Here is a 17,485-nt window from a genome sequence, read left to right on the forward strand (position 1 = left end):
GACTTGTGGACAAGCAAAGGGTCTGAAGACTTATACAAAGCTCGTGTTGTGGCGCGGTCGACATACTTGCAATCGACTTGCAATATGCCGCGTCATGGCTTCGAATGTTCGTCGTGGACGTGGCGAGACCGAAATGCCCCCGGCGAGCAAACGACGACTTCTTGGCGTGACGACTACAACACTTCAAACGTCACGACAATGAGTAAGACGCTATTTTACCAGCGGCTGCATCAAAACAAATATTGAAGGGCTAGAGGTATGCCATCGATTCGACATCCAAAGCAAGACACTGTATACCCTAACTCAAGGATGCACAATCAACTGCGCCCCTCCAGCACCCGCCATATACCCATCCAGCACAGCATTGATCTTGTCAACATTCTCCAAGCCCTCCAAAGTCCAGTAAGACGTCGGCAGGATCTTGCCAGCCTTCAACCACTCAGGGACATGCTTCCAAAAGGCCTCCCTGTGCGGCGCTAGGTTCTCGTTGCCGCCCTCGACGAACACGCTCTTGCAATTTGGACGCTGCTCCGCTAGGGCTTCGGGCTGGTGGTTTGGTAAGAAGGTGACTAGCTTGCTTTCTTTGTCTTTGGAGAGGAGGGTTGTGGACAGTTCGAAGGATTGGTTGACGGTGTCCAAGATGAGGGTTACGTCTGGACCGGTGATGGCGTGTACGCGACTGGTGACCTCTTCGACGGTGCCGTGGCGGTCGACGACATGAGTTGCACCCATCTTCTCGAGCTCGTCTTTGTTCTTCGATCCTGCGACCGTCGTGATCTTCCCGAAACCAGCAATCTTGGCTAGCTGAATCGCCAGCTTGCCGGTGGACGAGCCGCCTCCAACAATGACGAGAGTCTGATCCTTGACACTCTGTCCTGCAACAGAATCCCACGGCGCCGGAAACCCAAGGCCATACTTCGCATCGAACAACGCCAAGAAGGAAGTGATGATATTGACCGGAAGCGAGACCGCCTGGTCATCACTGAAGCCCTCAGGAACCCTGGCAATATCATCCACGTTCAGGACAGCGTATTCTTGAAGTCCCTGTTGATCCGGAAGAGGCGCCATGAAATCACTCATGCCGAAGACGTGGTTGCCTTTCTCGAAGACCGAAGATCCTTGGACCTGTTCGACGATCCCAGCGACGTTCGCTCCGGGGATGTAGGGGAGTTTGTCGTCCATGAAGAGGCCCATGTCGCGGCCGTAGGCGTCGTGGGGGAGTACTGGCACAATAATCAGTCTTCTATCATGTCAAAGAATGGGAGGAGGACATACACATCGTCGCCGTGACTTTGACCAGGACCTGGCCATCTTTGGGTGTGGGAACATCCCTCGCTCCGAGCTCGACGGGCTTTTTGATCTCCCTCACGAAAACGGCTTTCTGTTGTTGAGGCATGATGTTCAGCAGGGCTGTGCTATTCTAAGAACTCTTCGTCGAATCCAGGACAAGACTGTTGTGTGCTGCTATATTCTCTTCTTCTCGAGCCATCGCGCCGCCCTCTCTATATACCTCCCTCGCCAACCTCTCCCAAGACAAACCCCAATCCCCTCTTGGTAAGCCCCTACGAACCCCATCCCGCAACGCGAAGTACCACGCGAAGCCACCAGCCCGGATTGACCTCCATCTTGACAAAGCAAAATAGCCATGCTACAAAGAAAGCCCTCCAGCCAAGACCTCAGCCAAGAGGCGGGATGTTTATTCCACCGAATAAATGACGCACCTCGCAGTTTCGCTTTCGTAAGGGACGTGTTACATTGGTTCTGGAAGGGTTAGAGGGCTCGAGGGAGGAGGTCTTGGTGGATGGTTGTTATTGGTCTTGGAGGGGGTTGTCAGCCTATGCGCGCCTGGCACGGCCGTAGAGGCGTGAAAGCTTCCTGGGAGTGTTTTGTTGTTAGGGCTGCTATGTCTTGGGAGCTGCTCTAGTATTACTTCAGCCGCTCAGATCTAGCAGCGTGGTGTTTTCACGTCGCCTGGCAAAATCACACTGTACCAATCGCAGTCTCGCAGAAACCATTCACCATCTCGATCTCTCGACAATCCTTCTCGCCTGCCTAGTTGAAACCCGATTCCTCAAGAGTCTTCCCCTTCATATCACACACATCGTTCTTCTGTCCCCGCTCCCACAGCCATCGTCGCGGAAATTTGGTCTGCTTCCCAAACGTCCGCTGATCGAGCTCAGCGGCCCACATCACGTCTGCCGGTCTGGGTCGCTCCATGAACCACAATCGAAAGCCAGCGGCTTGGACTTTGCATGGCCTGCCGCTTTCATCTCTCCTGTCGGGGACTGTGACGTCCTTGGCGTAGGGGTCTGTTGGGGAGACATGTCAGTGTCCGTGTCTGCAGTCATGAGGACGGGTTTATACGTACCGTATTGGAACAAGATCTTGCCACACGCAGCTCGATTTTGATCATTCGGGTTGTTCAGCTCTGGAGGAAGCCTTTTCTCGTACTGGATAACCTGTCGAAATCAGTCCATGATTTCATGTGCAGGAATGGATGGCTACGTACCTCGCGGCGTCTACTTTGGGGGAACAAGTCTGCGAGGGCCTTGTGTATCCATTGCACTTTGTCACTATACTGCAGATCGTCGGGGTGCTCCATCGGGCGCGGTGGTCTGTGATTCGGGGTTGTCCTCGAAATGTGACGCGGCGTCACAATGAAGAACGCAATGAGATTTTCGCCGCCATCAGCAGTCTTCTCATGGAACGGTAAGCCAGTTGACTTGAGCGCTGCTAGGCCTGTGATAAAGTAAGGTCAGTGAGTGCGAATGCTCGGATATGTCAGAATATACCTCTCATGAGTGCCTTTCCAGTATTAGGATCCTTGGCCGTGCCTCCTTTGATGAGGTCGTGTTTGACGTCCTTGTCAAATGACTCCGGCACGATGACGCGCCCTCCCTCCGTCTTTGCCTTGAAGCTTGGAACTTCGAACAAGTGGCTGATGTACAGTCCGCGCCTGATAGCATATCATCAGTCGGGATTCGCATGATCGTACGGAAAAACTCACTTGGACACGACAATGACAGAAGTGCAGCCATTGAGGTCAGTCACGGACGCAGATATAACTTCTCTACCGAAGACGTGAACCTCAGATGTGGATCCAATGTCGACAGGATGGTCTGCAAATTCGGGCTCGTTTGCATCACGTAGACGGTGTGTGGTTGGCTTGGTTGCTTCCTATCGTATTCAGGCTTCAGAAGATCCCACCCAAATCAACGTGACCTACATTTGCCATCCACTGGGTGTATGCTTCAAGCGTGTTCTCGTTTGGTATGGAGAAAACTCGCTTGGAAAGGTGACCATTCCGTGGGGCTTCGTACGTCAATTGAGAAGCGTCCGTCGAAGTGTTCTGACCGTGAGCACGACCAAGATGCACCGAGGTCGAGGCAACCATGAGATAAAAGAGGTTGGAAAGCCGCATGGCGAGTTTTGCCAGTCTGAGAGTCTGTTGTACGTGTTGAGTCTTGAGGTCTCGAAATCTTGCTCGGCGAGTTGCATTCTCAACCATATACACAAAGAACGCTCTTCATAAAGACACCATTGACGTGTTTCCTGGGTCAACTGCCCTTCCTCAAGCGTGGCCATGAAGCATGCGTTCGCGGACACCTGGCGAGGCACAACATCGTGAGCGCCAACACATGGAGTCATGTTCAACGCCCGTAGCACACGGCTGCCCACTTCGTCACTCGGTCTGTGGTCCCTCCAGTCCACCAGTTGATTCGGGTCATCAAGACGTAGCCACGAGGCTAAGTCGTTGAACGGGTCTCGGGTTTGTTCGACGACCGCATGGCTAGAAAGTTATCACCAGCATGCAAACTTTTCTTGCACCACCGTTACGTCGCTGGCATCATGAGTGGTAGACAGTACCCTCGTGTATCGGTATCGATCGCAATGGTCGACGTTCGAGCTCCATGTTGCTTCCGAAGTCGTCCTGCGGGCAAGTGAGTCCGGTGCCATGCGTGGAGATAGTTCCACCGGTCTGCTCCAGTGAGTCAAAGGCCGAGCGTGTTCCTTGAAGTTGATGAAACAGGGAGACACTTATCTTCGTTGCTGGCGATTCGGTACCACCTGCAGGTCACTTCTAGACCCCGCGCGTAGGCATCTGCGTCATAAAGTTTCGAGGTGCCTGCCAGGTAACGAAGTACTTTAAGAATGCCGAGACGCCGTCGAGCATTTTGATCAATACCGACACACACAATTCGAACGACGTCCACTATCTAGATCAGAAGAATGTCGACTCCACAAAGAGAAATCAAGCGAGCCTCCCTCCTCGGCCTGCCAGCAGAGCTGCGCCTCGAGATCTATTCGTACGTCTGCACAACAGATCTCCGGCACACAATCCTCAACGAATGGCGCCACACGCACTCCTCGCAGTACGGCTTCAAAAGCGTCCCGGACCTCATCAAGGACGAGAAACTCATCATTCCTTGGCTCAGTCTGATTCGCACCTGCAAAGCTCTAGCCGTCGAGCTCCGCGCCGTGATGAAGGAGCCCTCATTCTTGGCCGGCGAGCAGAATACAACATATGTCCTGGACCTTGAGGCGACACGCGGTGGGATGGCGCTGGGTGCGGCGACGTGGAGGCAGTTGCCTTGTGCTCCCGGCCAGGCGAGGTATCTTGAGGCGTACTATAACGCCTCCTGCGGCTTGAACACTTGGGGAGATGGCGGGCCACACGGCATCACTAGCGGGTTGTATCAGACGCTGAACCACCTCATCCACTGCGGCCCAATGTTCGACATGGAGAGACCATTGCCGCAGACGATGCATATCAAGGAACTTCGAGTCGTGGTGGAGGAGCGAGGGATACCGGCGCGGGAAGAAGGGAACTCGCACTATCGACTTCGGAACCAGAACGCTGAGACGACGCTGTATTCGCTGGGAAGTATTGTTGGTCAGATTGTGAATACTGGCGTCTGGCGCGGTTTCGTTGATAAGGTCCGGTTGAGCACTGGTGACAAGGTCCTGAATTGGAACCCAGCAGAGGTTGAAGGGGCGGGAATTCCAGAGTATTGGAATCGGTATGGCTTCGATTGGGGGATGGAGTTGTACCATCGTCCTGAGCCATGGGGCTGATCAGGCAATCGCCAATCGTTGGAAGTCTTGGGCATACCTTAAAAGCAACCCTCATAACTCATAATCTTGGATCATCATCACCACTCTTTCCCCATCTCAAGTCCCTCTCCACTTCGCACCCCCATCCAGAATCAACTTGCCCAGCACCTCCAACATCATCGCCTGCCCCCGCTCCCTCGCCGCCCTCATCTCCTCACTCCCCTTCAAACTCACGTCAACCCTCCTCCCACCTCCATCCCCAAACACCACCGTAAAATCCTCCACCCCCTCCCCAGGCAAAACCACACTCAGCGGCGTAATCTTACAGTACTTCCCCACTTCACTCAACCGTCCCACCTTCGCTCCAACCTCGATGACCGTCCAATCGCCCACCTTCGCGTTCTCCACAACCGCGTCTCCCTGCACATCTACGCCGTCACCGATAACACATTCTTCTGGTCCCTCAGAAGCGGAGACCAAGGCTTTCTCGCTGACGCTGCAGTTTTTGCCGATGGTTATAGGCGCGGTCTCGGCGCGAAGGCGTGCGTGTGGGTGGATTATGGTGTTTTCGCCGATGGTGATGGGGTGGGTGCCGGTGATTTGAGCGCGGTCGGCGACGATGGCGAGAGAGTGGATTTTGAGGGGTGGGCGGGGGATAGATTCGGAGGGCCTGGATGACGGTGCTGCTGGGCGGGTGGTCATGGTGGGTTGTGGTGAGGGTGCATTGTTTGGTGATGTGTTGGAGGTGGAAGAGATACTGGGATTGAGTGGTTGGTGCGAGGAGCGAGCTGACGCGAAAACACGTGACTGTTAAGTGGCTTAAGAAACTGATCGTGCAGAGTGACCTGGTTGCAGAGAATGTGATCTTGCAAGGTGTAGTTGTTGGTAACTACATAAGTTGAAAAAGACAGAGCATCAGACCACCCCTGCCGTGGGAATTTCACAAACTGAACGCTCAAATGCAAAGCACCAAGCAGACCAATTACCACTTCAGACAACCTTCTTGTCTTCCTGCTCGTCTTCATCCTCATCCGCGCCAAATTCCCACTCAGCATCGTCACTCTTCCTCCGCCTTCCCCTCTCCCGCATAGCCTCGTGCAAGTTCTTGCTGACTTCGTTCAGCTTGGCTTTCTGATCGACCGGTGAGCTCGAATCGATTGCGGTGAAGCCAAAGCTGGGGGCCTTGAAGTCGTGGCTGTTGGAACGGCTTCTGCTACGGTTCGGTGTACCCGGTCGCGAAGCAAAGAGACCAATCGAGCCAATGTTCTTGAAACTCTCGTTGCGTGGCAAGTTGGTACTGAGATACGAGTGACTTGCCGCAGAAGGCGCAGAGTGAGCTGGAGGGGTGGCAGGTGTGAAAGTGAGCGAGTCGATCTCGCTTCCATCGCGACGATGAGTTGGCGTGCCAGGTCTCGAGCGTTCGGGCGAGTGAAGAGGATGTTCCGGGTCATTGATGATGCGTTGTTGGTCGAAGTCGGGGAAGAGTTCTGGACCGAGCTCGTTGATAATCTCGTTGATCCTGGTTGATAGCCACTCGCGCTTCTTACGCAACTTCACCAAGGTATTGCCTTGCGTGGGGTTGAGAGATAGCACAAGTGGACGCAAGCTCTTGAAGATGTCCATGCCAATCTCGCCAAATCTCAGAGCACCGAAGCACAGTGCCGGAAAGAAGATCAACCCAAAGATGGCTGTGAACCAAAGCGGAATCCATTCTGGCACCAATCCTCGGATCCTATTCGACCAAGTCCAGGACAGCAGAAATATGGTGTAGAAGATGTCGAGAGCCGGAGCCAGTGCCAATGAGACGAGGATTTTCCAGGTAGCGACGACGTCTCGGGCCTTAACCTTGACTGTAGACGCTGCCAGGGCCTCCTTCGCCTTCTGTCTCGAGATGAGCTTACCTGCTATGAAGACCGGCGAGAATAAGATGACGCCGGGAAGCGAGGCCATCAAGAGTACCAGCAACTTCAACGTCCTGTAAACCAGAGTGAAGATGACTCTGTACCACGCAAATTTCGCGTACGAGACTTGGTGGTCTCGAATGTTCAGTCTGAAGAGTTGCCTGTTATAATCCAAGACCTCATTACGGAGTTGAATGATTCGTGGGTCGTCCTTGTATGTTGTGTAGCCTTTGAGAAGTCGTCGGTTGAGCTCGATGATGAATGGAAGCGGAAGCTTTTTGCCTTTGGGGTTGTATAGTCGACGCACGGCTTGGATCAGCATGAGCGTGTCGTAGTCGGGTGCTTGGACAGTGACCTGGCCGAGGGCTTCGTGAACTCGTTGCAGGACACTGCCGACAGCATCCCTCTTAGAACCCTTTGTATACTGCTCCACCAATTCGTGCTCAATCTCGATAGGTGGGCCGAATTCGATGACTGCCCTTGAGCGGAACTTGTGTGCATGGAAGTAGTTCATGCCGACGGGCACGATTGTCACGCCGCAGCTAGGATCCTCTGCCAATGCTCCAAGAGCCATGATTGCAAGTCCAGCCTTGAGAGGGAGAAGTTCTGTCCGGTCATGACTACCTCCTTCAGGGAAGATGCCAATGCAGCCCCCGCTCTTGATTCTATCGAAGACGGCCTCGTACACTTGCCCCTGGTCGACGTGCGGTGCCACCTGGAATTTCGTCCCCTCAAAGCTCTTTTGGTCCGCATCTCCGTTCGCAAGGTGTCCATTCTCTTCGTCCAGTGGCTTGCCAGTGAGCTGTTTATAGGCAACTTCACCTTTGAAAGGTTTCTTCAATCTCAGTTCAGTCTCTGAAATAATCTCTTGAATCTCAGCATTGGCCGCCGCATTGTTCACACTTGGCAGAACGACCAATCCTCCAACCATGAACTGGTCCGTCTTGAAGTTGGTGCCAGTGCCTTTGATCAAGGTCGGATCGCCCTCCGGGTCTGGCAGGTATATCTTACCAGGCGCAGGCTTCTTCAAATCTAGCGCTCTTCCAACCGGCACTGATCCGACCAAGCCCGCCGCCGCCCCAATAAACGCCCTTCGCATGCTCTTCTCGGCGATCAAGAACGCAATCCTCCGTTTCGCATCGTGCCGAACGACGCGCATGAGAATCAACGGGTCAATAAACTGGTTCGCGTGCGGCGCGGCCACGAAAATGACGGGACCTTTCTTTGGGATTCGCCATGAGCTTCGGGGATGGATTTCGCGGAAGAAGAGGTCGACGACGATGGTGAAAATCCAGAGGAAGATATCATATACTAGGTTGTTGGTCGTGTTCTTCGCCTTGCCCGCCATTGTGGCTGCGAGGGGGTAGAATCGGCAATTGTCTCAGGTCAAGAACGGGGATTCGGATTCGAGGACATGGAGTCGCGTCGGGCGTGTGGTGTGTCGCAAGTTCGTAGGTTGGCAGAATGGATCGCGGTGGTGTGTCTGAACGAACGGACCTGCCGTGCGCAAAGACTCGGCCGGCGTGGGGTGTACGGTGCAAGGCGTGGGCAAGTGGTGGAGCGGTTGAGGTTGACGAGGCGACTTCCAACAAAAAGTTGATGCGAGTCGGAGAGCTTCGCCTGTCCCTTCTGCCCCGCTCCTTCAAATGTCACGCCAAGACGAGACCATCGAGTGTTTCTTCTGCGATTCCTTGCTTTTCCATCACTCCATCAATCAAATCGCACTTCCCGCCCAATCACGCCGCCTCAAGTCATTGAAGTCCTCCTTCAATGCCAATCTTGCCCCTAAAGCGCGACGCCTGACGTTGGGCAATGCATTTCTGCAGCATCTCCCCATGGGCCCATGAGGGAAGACTTGCATATCAACCTCTCAACGCGGAGACGTGGGGTCCAGACTTTCACTTGAGCAGGGACACAGGCAGGACCTCCCGATGCACGACCTTCTCTGCAGAGATGCCCTTCGACGACATCCACATCACCCCTGAATCAGCCGGCCATGTTGCTGCCGCATGTGCGAAAATGGGAGACGATACCCTGGCACACCAGGACGTGTCCGAAGGCACATAAACGTCCTTCTTCAAGACAATTTACCAACAATACTCACGTTTGCCTGTCCTGTCAATAAGGAAGATTCATTATAGGCCCTGGGTTTTTAATAAGCCGGATGTAGGCAACCTTCGGCTCTTTGCGGTAGACGACGCTAAGTCCATTGTTCGGGTTCGGGTTCGTGTCAGGGTATAAGTACATATATTTGCCAAGAACTCGACCATGAACAAATGCCGCCCAGATCCAGAGGCATACTTCAAAACACTCTTAGGAATTGTCACACCCTCACAGTACACGCACAAAAGACCTACGCGAATCACTTTCATCGATACTCCAGCATGGCAGCAACAGTAAGCCTTCGATGTCTTCCTCTGACATGCCTATCACTGACAAGTCCCAGATGAAAGCAGTAGTCATCTACGAAGCCGGCGGCCCAGAAGTCCTCAAGGTCGAAGAAAGACCCATGCCCACTCCAAAACCAGGCTGGGCCCTCATACACGTAAAGGCATTTGGTCTCAATCGATCCGAGATGTTCACCCGTCAAGGCCACAGCCCAGTCCAATTCCCGCGCATCCTCGGCATCGAAGCCACTGGCCTGGTCGAACACGCCCCCAACGGCGAGTTCGAACAGGGCGACATCGTAGCCACAGCCATGGGCGGTATGGGTCGAGTCTTCGACGGTGGCTACGCAGAATATACCTGCGTCCCAGCCACCCAAGTCCAGAAGCTGAAGACGAAACTACCATGGGACGTCCTAGGAGCCTTGCCCGAAATGCTGCAAACCGCCTACGGCAGCCTCTTCAACGCCCTGCAACTCCACAAAGGCGAAACCCTCCTAATCCGCGGCGGCACCACCAGCGTCGGCCTCGCCGCCGCCGCCATCGCCAAAACCCACGGCATAAAAGTCTACAGCACCACGCGAAACCCCTCCCGCACCGCCCTCCTGAAACAGCACGGCGCCAGCGATGTCTTCCTCGACAACGGCGCCATCGCCACCGACGTCCAAACCCGCACGTACGGCGGCGTCCACAAAGTCCTCGAACTCATCGGCACCACCACCCTCCTCGACTCCCTGCAGTGCGCCCGACCCCACGGCATCGTCTGCATGACGGGTATCGTGGGCGACTCCTGGACTTTGCAGAACTTCGAACCCATGGGCGCGATCCCGAATGCGGTCTGCCTGACCAAGTACGGCGGCGGACCGGAGGAGTTCATGGAGACGCCACTGCAGGAGCTGGTTGAGCGCATTGAAGCTGGGGAGTTGGAGGTCAAGGTCGGGAGGACGTTCAAGCTGGAGGAGATTGTGGAGGCGCATCGCGTGATGGAGGGGAATGAGGCTGGGGGGAAGATTGTGGTTTTGACTTGATAGGCTTCTCTGTTAAGAGATCGAAATTTACGTTGCTGTCGAGGATGCAGCTTTCTTCCCTTCTTCAGAACAACGCGTAGGGAGAAACCAGACCCTTGGTCGTGTTGGAGTTTGGAGTCGTATGCGTTGCAGCGCTCAAGATTTCTCTCCCGGAGGTTCTCCGACAAAAATTCGTCGAGCTAGAAATCCATCACACCATCCAAGTCAACGTCAAAACACATGCTGTCCAGTCCGGATCACATACATACACATCATCGTCGAGCATGCCATGCCATCATCAGACCTTCCAGTCGCTTCCCTCCCGTTGACATGAAAAGTCCCTGAACCTCATCCAACATCACTACCACCTCACAACAGCGTCACACACTCCACCCCTCCACTTCTCATGGCGTACGCAAGGATCAGTGAATCGATGAACGATTCTACCCGATCTGTCGATACGATCTCCAAATTTCTCATCGTGGACTTGGACCGTGCTTTCCCAGTGACATCAAGTTCCTTGTTCGTGGGTGGGTCGGACCTGCCTAGACGTCACGTCAGCTCATGAGATGTCAGGAGACACGGGGGATACTCGAGAGAGCATTGGGAAGTGGAGTTGACATGGTGAACAGAACAGAGCACCTGGCTCGCTTTTTCTAGTCTCAAGTCTATGTGTCTCGAGTCTCGCTTCGCTGCCCGAATCCGGCTGCAGCATCAAAAAGAAGTTGGCAACTGTGCCTCAGTGCATTATCTCATGTCTCGTACTCTCGTGACTCCGTCAAAGCAAGGTCGTCACCGTGACTTGCTTTACAGAGAAGCCTCAATCTTCTTGACGGCCTCTGGGAACTCCTTCCAGTCGTACATGACGACCTTGGCGTTGCAAGTCTCGGTGAGCGTCTTGGCCATCTGCTCCTCCTTGGCCTTGCCCTCCTCGAGGCCGTAGATGCCGACGTAGGCAATGAGTGGGATGCCTGCGCGCATGCCGGCGGTGGCTCCTGACTTGCTGTCCTCGACGGTCAAGCACTCCTCTGGCTTGACACCGAGCTCCTTGCAGGCGTGGAGGTAGATGGCGGGGTCGGGCTTGCTGGATGGTGGGTTGAGCGACGTGGCAGCCGAGTAGACGTGCTCGTCGGTGAAGAAGCGCATGAGGTTGGTCTTCTTGAGAGAGGCAACGACACGTGGCTTGGCGGAGGTAGAGACGACGGACATGGGGTAGCCTTGAGCCTTGGCCCACTCGAGCTGCTCGGTGACACCAGGGCACTCGACGCACTTCTCGCTCAGCTTGGCCGTGACACGGCCGAGCTCCATGTCGACGTACTTGTCGACCTCCTCCTGGCCCATGGAGAAGTTGTGCTTCTTCTGGAGGCCGATGAGCATGTTACGGAAGTTGTGGCCGACGAAGTCCTCGAGCAGAGAGTCGGTGGTGTAGCGGGCATCGATGCCATACTTCTCGAGGACTTCGTTGGTGAGGTCGGCACAAGCTTCGAAGGCGAGACGCTCAGACTGGCAGAGGGTGTTGTCGCAGTCGAGGAGGATATACTTGACCTGTTGTGGTGTTAGTATTGTAAGTGAGGAAGCATGTGTGACCAGGTCAAAGGGATCCAAGTTCTAAGGTTAGGAAAGTTGGAGGGGTTTCGGAAGGAACAGGAACGAGCGCTTACCTTGCCCATTGTGACGGTGATGTGAGTGGATGAGGTGGTTGAGTGTGTGGTAGTGGTGGAAGATGGAAGAGGTGTTTGTGAGTGAGAGTGTGGTGGAGTGGTGTGTTGTTGTTGTGAGGAAAGAAGAAGAGTTGAAGCCGGAAGAAAGAAGAAGGCCGTCTTGTTTGAAGGCGGCTCGCAGCTGCCAGCTTCCACCATTGACTTCACTGCGGTGGGGCAGGTGGGCGCTCGGACCGCGAGTGGGCACAGCGGTCAGTGACTAGCGGCGTGGGGCACGTCTGGAGATCGAGGAACAGGAATAACCACCTGCACGTGTCAACCCTCGTTCCACGGCCAGAGCGAAACGGATGGGAAGCCTGCCGTTAGAATGGATCCAAACGTGCCATCCCGCTCCCCCAGCGAAAGTCTCTCCGCTCAGCCAGACCCCAGAGACCTGCGCCAAGCCATGTGCACGCTGCGGCGGTGAGCGTCCCTTCTGGATATTGCAGGCAGACGGTGAGGCATTCCGAGGCCTCTGAGACTATTACGAACGATCACATGGTTTGAGGGGAGCCGTTGAGAGGCTTGAAGTTGGCTGGAAACAGACAACCCGTCCCGATCTGCCAACAAAGTGCTTGTGATGTGTCAAGTCCGTTGGCAGGTTACACGAGTGGGAGGTTGACCCTGAGGCTCAACCATGCAGGTCGGTATGCATGCGTTCAAAGCATCCTGGAGGTGGATCTCACTGATAAGGTCACATGCCGTGAAGCATTGTTATTTCTGCCGAAAGACCACATGCCAATCAGATTGGTAGCCAGACTGAGAATACAATGTGACTTGCATATGCTTATTCCACATCAGAGATCGAATAAGATTCTTGATCATAAAACAGTGTCTCACACAGATCATAAACCCGTCTCTTTCCCCATCACAAAACGCAGTTGAACGTTCCCTCGTGGCTTAGGATCCCGAACTTCTGTTCGTCGCGTCCAGTAGGTTATTCAACACTTCCTTCATCGTCCGAATCATCGAAGAGCTCTTCCTGATAGGCCTTGATCTCCTTCCACGTGCGCATGTCGAAAGACCATCGAATATCGTCGACGCCAACATATGTGGGCACATCCTTCTCCGCATAGTCGACACCTTTGCCCCGCTTCACCACAACCAGAATCTCCTTCTCGACTTCGCCAGGCCGCATGAGGTCCGAATCCTCAGCTCGGCCGTACGTCTGGGCGTCTTGATCCGGTCCGAAAGCTTGAACCATCACTTCACGTTTGTCGGGCTGGAAGACCGAACCAAGTGTGGAGCTGTCCTTGCTACGATAGACTGTGACAGATGGCTTCGATGCCTCTCCATCACGCTCGTTCATGGTTTCTTGCCAGTCGGCTGGCTGGGGTAGGCGCATGTAGCGGTTGTTCATGTCATCATGTGCGCCGAAGTATCTCATCTTGTCCGCATACCCAAGAAGCTTCGAATCGAAGCTGAAGAAGTGCAGCTCTTTCCAACCGCCTCCAAAGCGTACCAGCATGTTCAAGGTATCATAGGCGCAGTTGGACAAGTTGTCGCCGATGACTGTCAGAACGTCCAGCTGCAGATTTGGAAGAAGCTTGAGTGCTTGTGCGGTACGGAAGTAGCACTCGTCGTCCTCGATAGTGAGCTTCAGCGATGCACCATAGATACGCAGGTGACGGATCTGGCTGCGAATGCCGGCAGGTAAGTCGGTCAGCTTGTCCAGCATGTCTTTTGGGTCGCCGAACTGGAATGTAACCTGACCGAGCCAGTCACCGTCAACCTCATCTCGGACTCGATGACAAGAGCGTAAGAGAGCAAGTGCGGAGCGAGATGGTCCAGATGCATGGACAAGTTGGCCGGGAAAATCCCTTCCAAAGGAGGGAGAGGTAGAAGAAAAGGTATAGTCATAGATCTGGTCTCGAAGCTCTTGAGGTAGTTGCATGAGCCTGCTGTTCTGCTGCTGGTGTACTGTTCTCGTCATTGGGATGATGGATGACATCTTGCTGTGATGCGCCCTGTGAATCGAAGGGACCATACGCGTCTTGGAATTCTCCTAGATCCAAAGGCAGGTTTAAGTAATGAGTGAGCTGAGTTTGCTTATCTGGAATGGAAAATGTTTGCGTAGCTTGCCCTGTGGCCATCCGTGGCATGCAGACCATCTGCGAGGTCATGCATGATTCTGTATGCGGCTTGACAGCCATAGTATCTTACATCAGAGATCTTGCTGCCACGTTCTCGTAAGCAGTTGTTGGGTGCTCTGGTCGATATGCTGTGTCATTGCAGAACTTTGACAAGCGTGAAGCGTCTCCTGTGCCCAAAGATAGAAGCTGTTGGTCCACATGAAGCACGACGATGCAATACGTTCACGATGCCATGAGTGCTGCAAAATGTACGGTCGACTGCTTTTCGAGACCGGATGAGGTTGTCATTGGGAAAACCTCCCGTGGAAGTAACCTGTTCCACCGCATCCGTCTAGAAAGACTAGGAGTTGGGCAGTGTTGTCTTCAAATCCAACCATACGTTCGTCCGAGTTCATCCATCATCCAGTGGCGTAGATTTCGAAACGAGGAAAGGCATAGGTGCAACTCCACGTATGCCGTCGTGCCTATAACAGACCCATGTTCCCTGAACATCGCGACGCCAGGAGAACATCAGAATGCTCTCCCTCTCCACACCTTCTGGAAAGCCGCTGATCTTCATCAGAGCCCACGTCTTGGCCTTGCCAATCTGCACTTCGGCAGAGATGTTCAAGATGTTGACGTGATAATCGGGGTGGGCTTGTCGAATCTCTTTCATCTTTTCGAAGTGTGCTTTTCTACCGCGTCCCAAAAAGGACCCGACGATGTTCCATTGGAAGTCGGGGCTCACATGTTGAAGGAATTCAGCGTCGTCGTATGCAGACACATCCGTGATGAACAACTCGGTCAATTCCTTCAGCATCTTCTCAGATGCCCGGTCGGGCTTCTTCGTCGCGAGCGGCGACTCTTGGTGCTGTGGCGCACTCCCGCCCTGTGTGTCCACTGCAGACGCCATGGGCCACAAAATGTTCTCATCGGCCGGGAAACAAGGCAAGGGCTTGGGTTGATGAAACGCCGTCTCCACGTGCTAGCCGTCGTGGTACGTGAATGCTGGTTTTACATCATTCTTTCTTGACCTCCTCGAATGCCATATCCAGCCAACTATTTCGAATCTATGCCCCGTGTCGGCAGGTGCCCGTCCCTATAACTCTGCTCGTACAACGTTGCGGGTGTTCTGAGTACGCGGCTCTTCTTGGCGGCTTGCGTCGGGGTGTCTTTGTCGGCCTGTATTTTCCGCGATATAGCAGGTTCACTCAAAGATGTCGTCGCCGGTGAGAGATTGATGATGGCCACGAGACATGGCCAATGTGCATTCTCGTCGGGAGCAGCGTGTCGAGCTCGCTACGACGGCAACCCTTGCAGCGAAGAATGCCGTCGGAACTTGGCAAAGTTTCACGGCTGGGATCATGGCCCGAGCCCAGCTCTTCTCGCAGAGGATCTTCAGGCACACCCGTCTCCCTTCCTCCTCATCCTCGTCGTGCTGCGACTCGCCATTGAAGGTAGCGTGAGTCGCAGATTAATTCGAATATCAGAGGGATGCCGTCCGCCGGCGACTGCCCTCTCAAACACACTACGCGATGTCATGCAGGCGGCGGGCGTGCAGTGGTATGTTTTGCATTCCGATGCTAACCTCCCCCGACCGTCTGGCACGAGGTTTCCAAAGATATCAGAATGCGTCGGTAGGACAAGGGTCTGGACGACCGCTCTCAGTGGACGGCGCGACAATGCAGGCCGCATGGAAGGGACGGTAGGTACAGTGCGTTTCCTTTTTCGCAACGTCCTGCCTTTACTTCCACACCCTCTCAACTTCCTATCCGCTTTCCACTATCGACAAGATGCGCATCGCGTTCACTATTCCTGCTGTCCTAGCTGCTCTAGCCTATGCCGCTTCTAATGGATCAGACGTTTCGACATCTGTTGCAAGCACTCAGACCTGCATCACCAAGTACCGACCAGCGCACAACCAGCCCTCATCTCTACCTACGCGGACGAAATGCTCCTCGCAGACCGTCAGCTCGGTCATTACAACCTGTGGGACGGAATTGACGGTGACTACAACTATCACGCCAGATCCGGTCACTGCTACGGCGAATGGTTCTTTTATCTATGAGCCAACGCTCGTAACGAAGCCTGCGAAGCGCGCAGATTGCTCGACTACCACCACCCTGTAAGCGATCGCATTCTCTCACGAACGATCGAACCGATACTGATCTCTTGTAGGAGAGTCGGCAAGACCACAGTCTACACGGGCACGTACAATGGCACTGCCGCGAAACGTACAGCAAGTCCACTTGATCGCAGGTACCCGATCGCGAAGCAACGCCGCAGTGCCTTCAAGGCCAACTTGTTCCACTACGTCGGCCAAAAAGCAGTCAACGCAGGACGAAAGGCTGTTGCAATCGACTGCTTCGATGAGGTTACGACCTATGTGTTGAGCACTTCCACAATACAAGAGGAGCCAACGACGGTCATTGTGACAGCCAGTACGCCCACGGTCTATGTTACACCAGCAATCAAGGCAGTGTCTGCTCCCACATCGACGGTTTCGATCACCACTACCATCACCGCAGGAGCGGGCAACGCCACCAGCGCTGGAACTTGCACTGTCACGGCAGCATCAAGTACGACCACCCAACACATCAAATGTGCGCCCACCAACTTGGTCGGAGAGGTTAACGGTTACGGAATTGGCCAGACAGGGTCGCACTCGGGCAGCACATATGGACTGGCACCAGGAAGCGACGCCAGTGCATGCTGCCAGCTTTGTGTGAACGATGATGAGTGTGCGGCATCAGAAGATGACACCGATGCGAAGAACTGCTTCTTGTGGTACACCACGCCGTCATCGTGTGGCATTGGTTTCCAGTACTCGGATGGTGGACAATCTCTAGAACCGGGATCGGGATTCCTGGTCCAGACGGGCTGCGGAACGGTTGAAGCGACTGACGATTTTTGAATGATGGTATGGCATAGCACAACAACTAAGAGCATCTGTACAGAGCAGAGAAGAACAAGACATGACGACGACCTACTAATTGGCCACGAGAACTCAAAAACAAGATTGATGCAAGGACGCCAGACCAAATAGTCGAATGCGTTCGGAGGACTAGTCCGAAGCTCCAGCCACAGCTTGGGCTGAGCTTTATGCAATGTGATATAATATCAAAACCTTCTTTGCGACCTGGTGCAAGCCCCCCGATCCAACTCGATCGCTTCTGTGACGCGTGAGTTGGCGAGGGATCATCTGGTCTTGGGTGTCTTCAGCCACTTTTCCACGTCGCATTCTCTCAAGTCTCTACCTGCCTCCTTCAAACACTGCTAGATCACACTGTGAAAGAGAGAATTCTTGTGCTATATTCATTGTTTCGTGTTATTTGAGTTGTGCTACTATTTGGTAGTTCCATCAAG

At 54.1% G+C, this 17,485-nt stretch overlaps 10 protein-coding genes across 10 annotated transcripts; 3 read left to right on the plus strand and 7 right to left on the minus strand.

Annotated features, from left to right (window-relative positions):
• Nucleotides 1-303: 303 nt before the first annotated feature.
• M409DRAFT_18041 (uncharacterized protein) lies at nt 304-1,396 on the minus strand (the record flags this gene model as incomplete). Its single annotated transcript, XM_033804329.1, has 2 exons — nt 304-1,223; nt 1,276-1,396. 2 exons carry the CDS (start codon nt 1,394-1,396, stop codon nt 304-306), a joined length of 1,041 nt encoding a protein of 346 aa, XP_033672697.1.
• Nucleotides 1,397-2,052: 656 nt separating this feature from the next.
• Nucleotides 2,053-3,421, minus strand: M409DRAFT_50447 (uncharacterized protein; the record flags this gene model as incomplete). Its single annotated transcript, XM_033811539.1, has 6 exons — nt 2,053-2,309; nt 2,369-2,459; nt 2,510-2,739; nt 2,793-2,956; nt 3,008-3,177; nt 3,227-3,421. 6 exons carry the CDS (start codon nt 3,419-3,421, stop codon nt 2,053-2,055), a joined length of 1,107 nt encoding a protein of 368 aa, XP_033672698.1.
• An 809-nt stretch (nt 3,422-4,230) lies between these two features.
• On the plus strand, nt 4,231-5,076 carry M409DRAFT_18043 (uncharacterized protein; the record flags this gene model as incomplete). The annotated part of the gene is made up of 1 exon (XM_033804330.1): nt 4,231-5,076. One exon carries the CDS (start codon nt 4,231-4,233, stop codon nt 5,074-5,076), a length of 846 nt encoding a protein of 281 aa, XP_033672699.1.
• Nucleotides 5,077-5,172: 96 nt separating this feature from the next.
• Nucleotides 5,173-5,757, minus strand: M409DRAFT_63378 (uncharacterized protein; the record flags this gene model as incomplete). The annotated part of the gene is made up of 1 exon (XM_033815573.1): nt 5,173-5,757. The coding sequence occupies one exon, from the start codon at nt 5,755-5,757 to the stop codon at nt 5,173-5,175; it is 585 nt and encodes a 194-aa protein (XP_033672700.1).
• Nucleotides 5,758-6,045: 288 nt separating this feature from the next.
• M409DRAFT_63379 (uncharacterized protein) lies at nt 6,046-8,304 on the minus strand (the record flags this gene model as incomplete). The annotated part of the gene is made up of 1 exon (XM_033815574.1): nt 6,046-8,304. The coding sequence occupies one exon, from the start codon at nt 8,302-8,304 to the stop codon at nt 6,046-6,048; it is 2,259 nt and encodes a 752-aa protein (XP_033672701.1).
• A 1,036-nt stretch (nt 8,305-9,340) lies between these two features.
• M409DRAFT_18046 (uncharacterized protein) lies at nt 9,341-10,368 on the plus strand (the record flags this gene model as incomplete). The annotated part of the gene is made up of 2 exons (XM_033804331.1): nt 9,341-9,352; nt 9,403-10,368. 2 exons carry the CDS (start codon nt 9,341-9,343, stop codon nt 10,366-10,368), a joined length of 978 nt encoding a protein of 325 aa, XP_033672702.1.
• Nucleotides 10,369-11,154: 786 nt separating this feature from the next.
• Nucleotides 11,155-12,017, minus strand: M409DRAFT_18047 (uncharacterized protein; the record flags this gene model as incomplete). Its single annotated transcript, XM_033804332.1, has 2 exons — nt 11,155-11,892; nt 12,009-12,017. 2 exons carry the CDS (start codon nt 12,015-12,017, stop codon nt 11,155-11,157), a joined length of 747 nt encoding a protein of 248 aa, XP_033672703.1.
• Nucleotides 12,018-12,984: 967 nt separating this feature from the next.
• Nucleotides 12,985-13,998, minus strand: M409DRAFT_18048 (uncharacterized protein; the record flags this gene model as incomplete). The annotated part of the gene is made up of 1 exon (XM_033804333.1): nt 12,985-13,998. One exon carries the CDS (start codon nt 13,996-13,998, stop codon nt 12,985-12,987), a length of 1,014 nt encoding a protein of 337 aa, XP_033672704.1.
• A 533-nt stretch (nt 13,999-14,531) lies between these two features.
• M409DRAFT_18049 (uncharacterized protein) lies at nt 14,532-15,032 on the minus strand (the record flags this gene model as incomplete). The annotated part of the gene is made up of 1 exon (XM_033804334.1): nt 14,532-15,032. The coding sequence occupies one exon, from the start codon at nt 15,030-15,032 to the stop codon at nt 14,532-14,534; it is 501 nt and encodes a 166-aa protein (XP_033672705.1).
• Nucleotides 15,033-15,912: 880 nt separating this feature from the next.
• On the plus strand, nt 15,913-17,033 carry M409DRAFT_18050 (uncharacterized protein; the record flags this gene model as incomplete). Its single annotated transcript, XM_033804335.1, has 2 exons — nt 15,913-16,244; nt 16,298-17,033. The coding sequence occupies 2 exons, from the start codon at nt 15,913-15,915 to the stop codon at nt 17,031-17,033; spliced, it is 1,068 nt and encodes a 355-aa protein (XP_033672706.1).
• Between the last annotated feature and the right edge of the window lie 452 nt (nt 17,034-17,485).

The sequence above is a fragment of the Zasmidium cellare genome (assembly GCF_010093935.1).
Source record: "Zasmidium cellare ATCC 36951 unplaced genomic scaffold M409scaffold_4, whole genome shotgun sequence".
NCBI classification, from domain to species: domain Eukaryota; kingdom Fungi; phylum Ascomycota; class Dothideomycetes; order Mycosphaerellales; family Mycosphaerellaceae; genus Zasmidium; species Zasmidium cellare.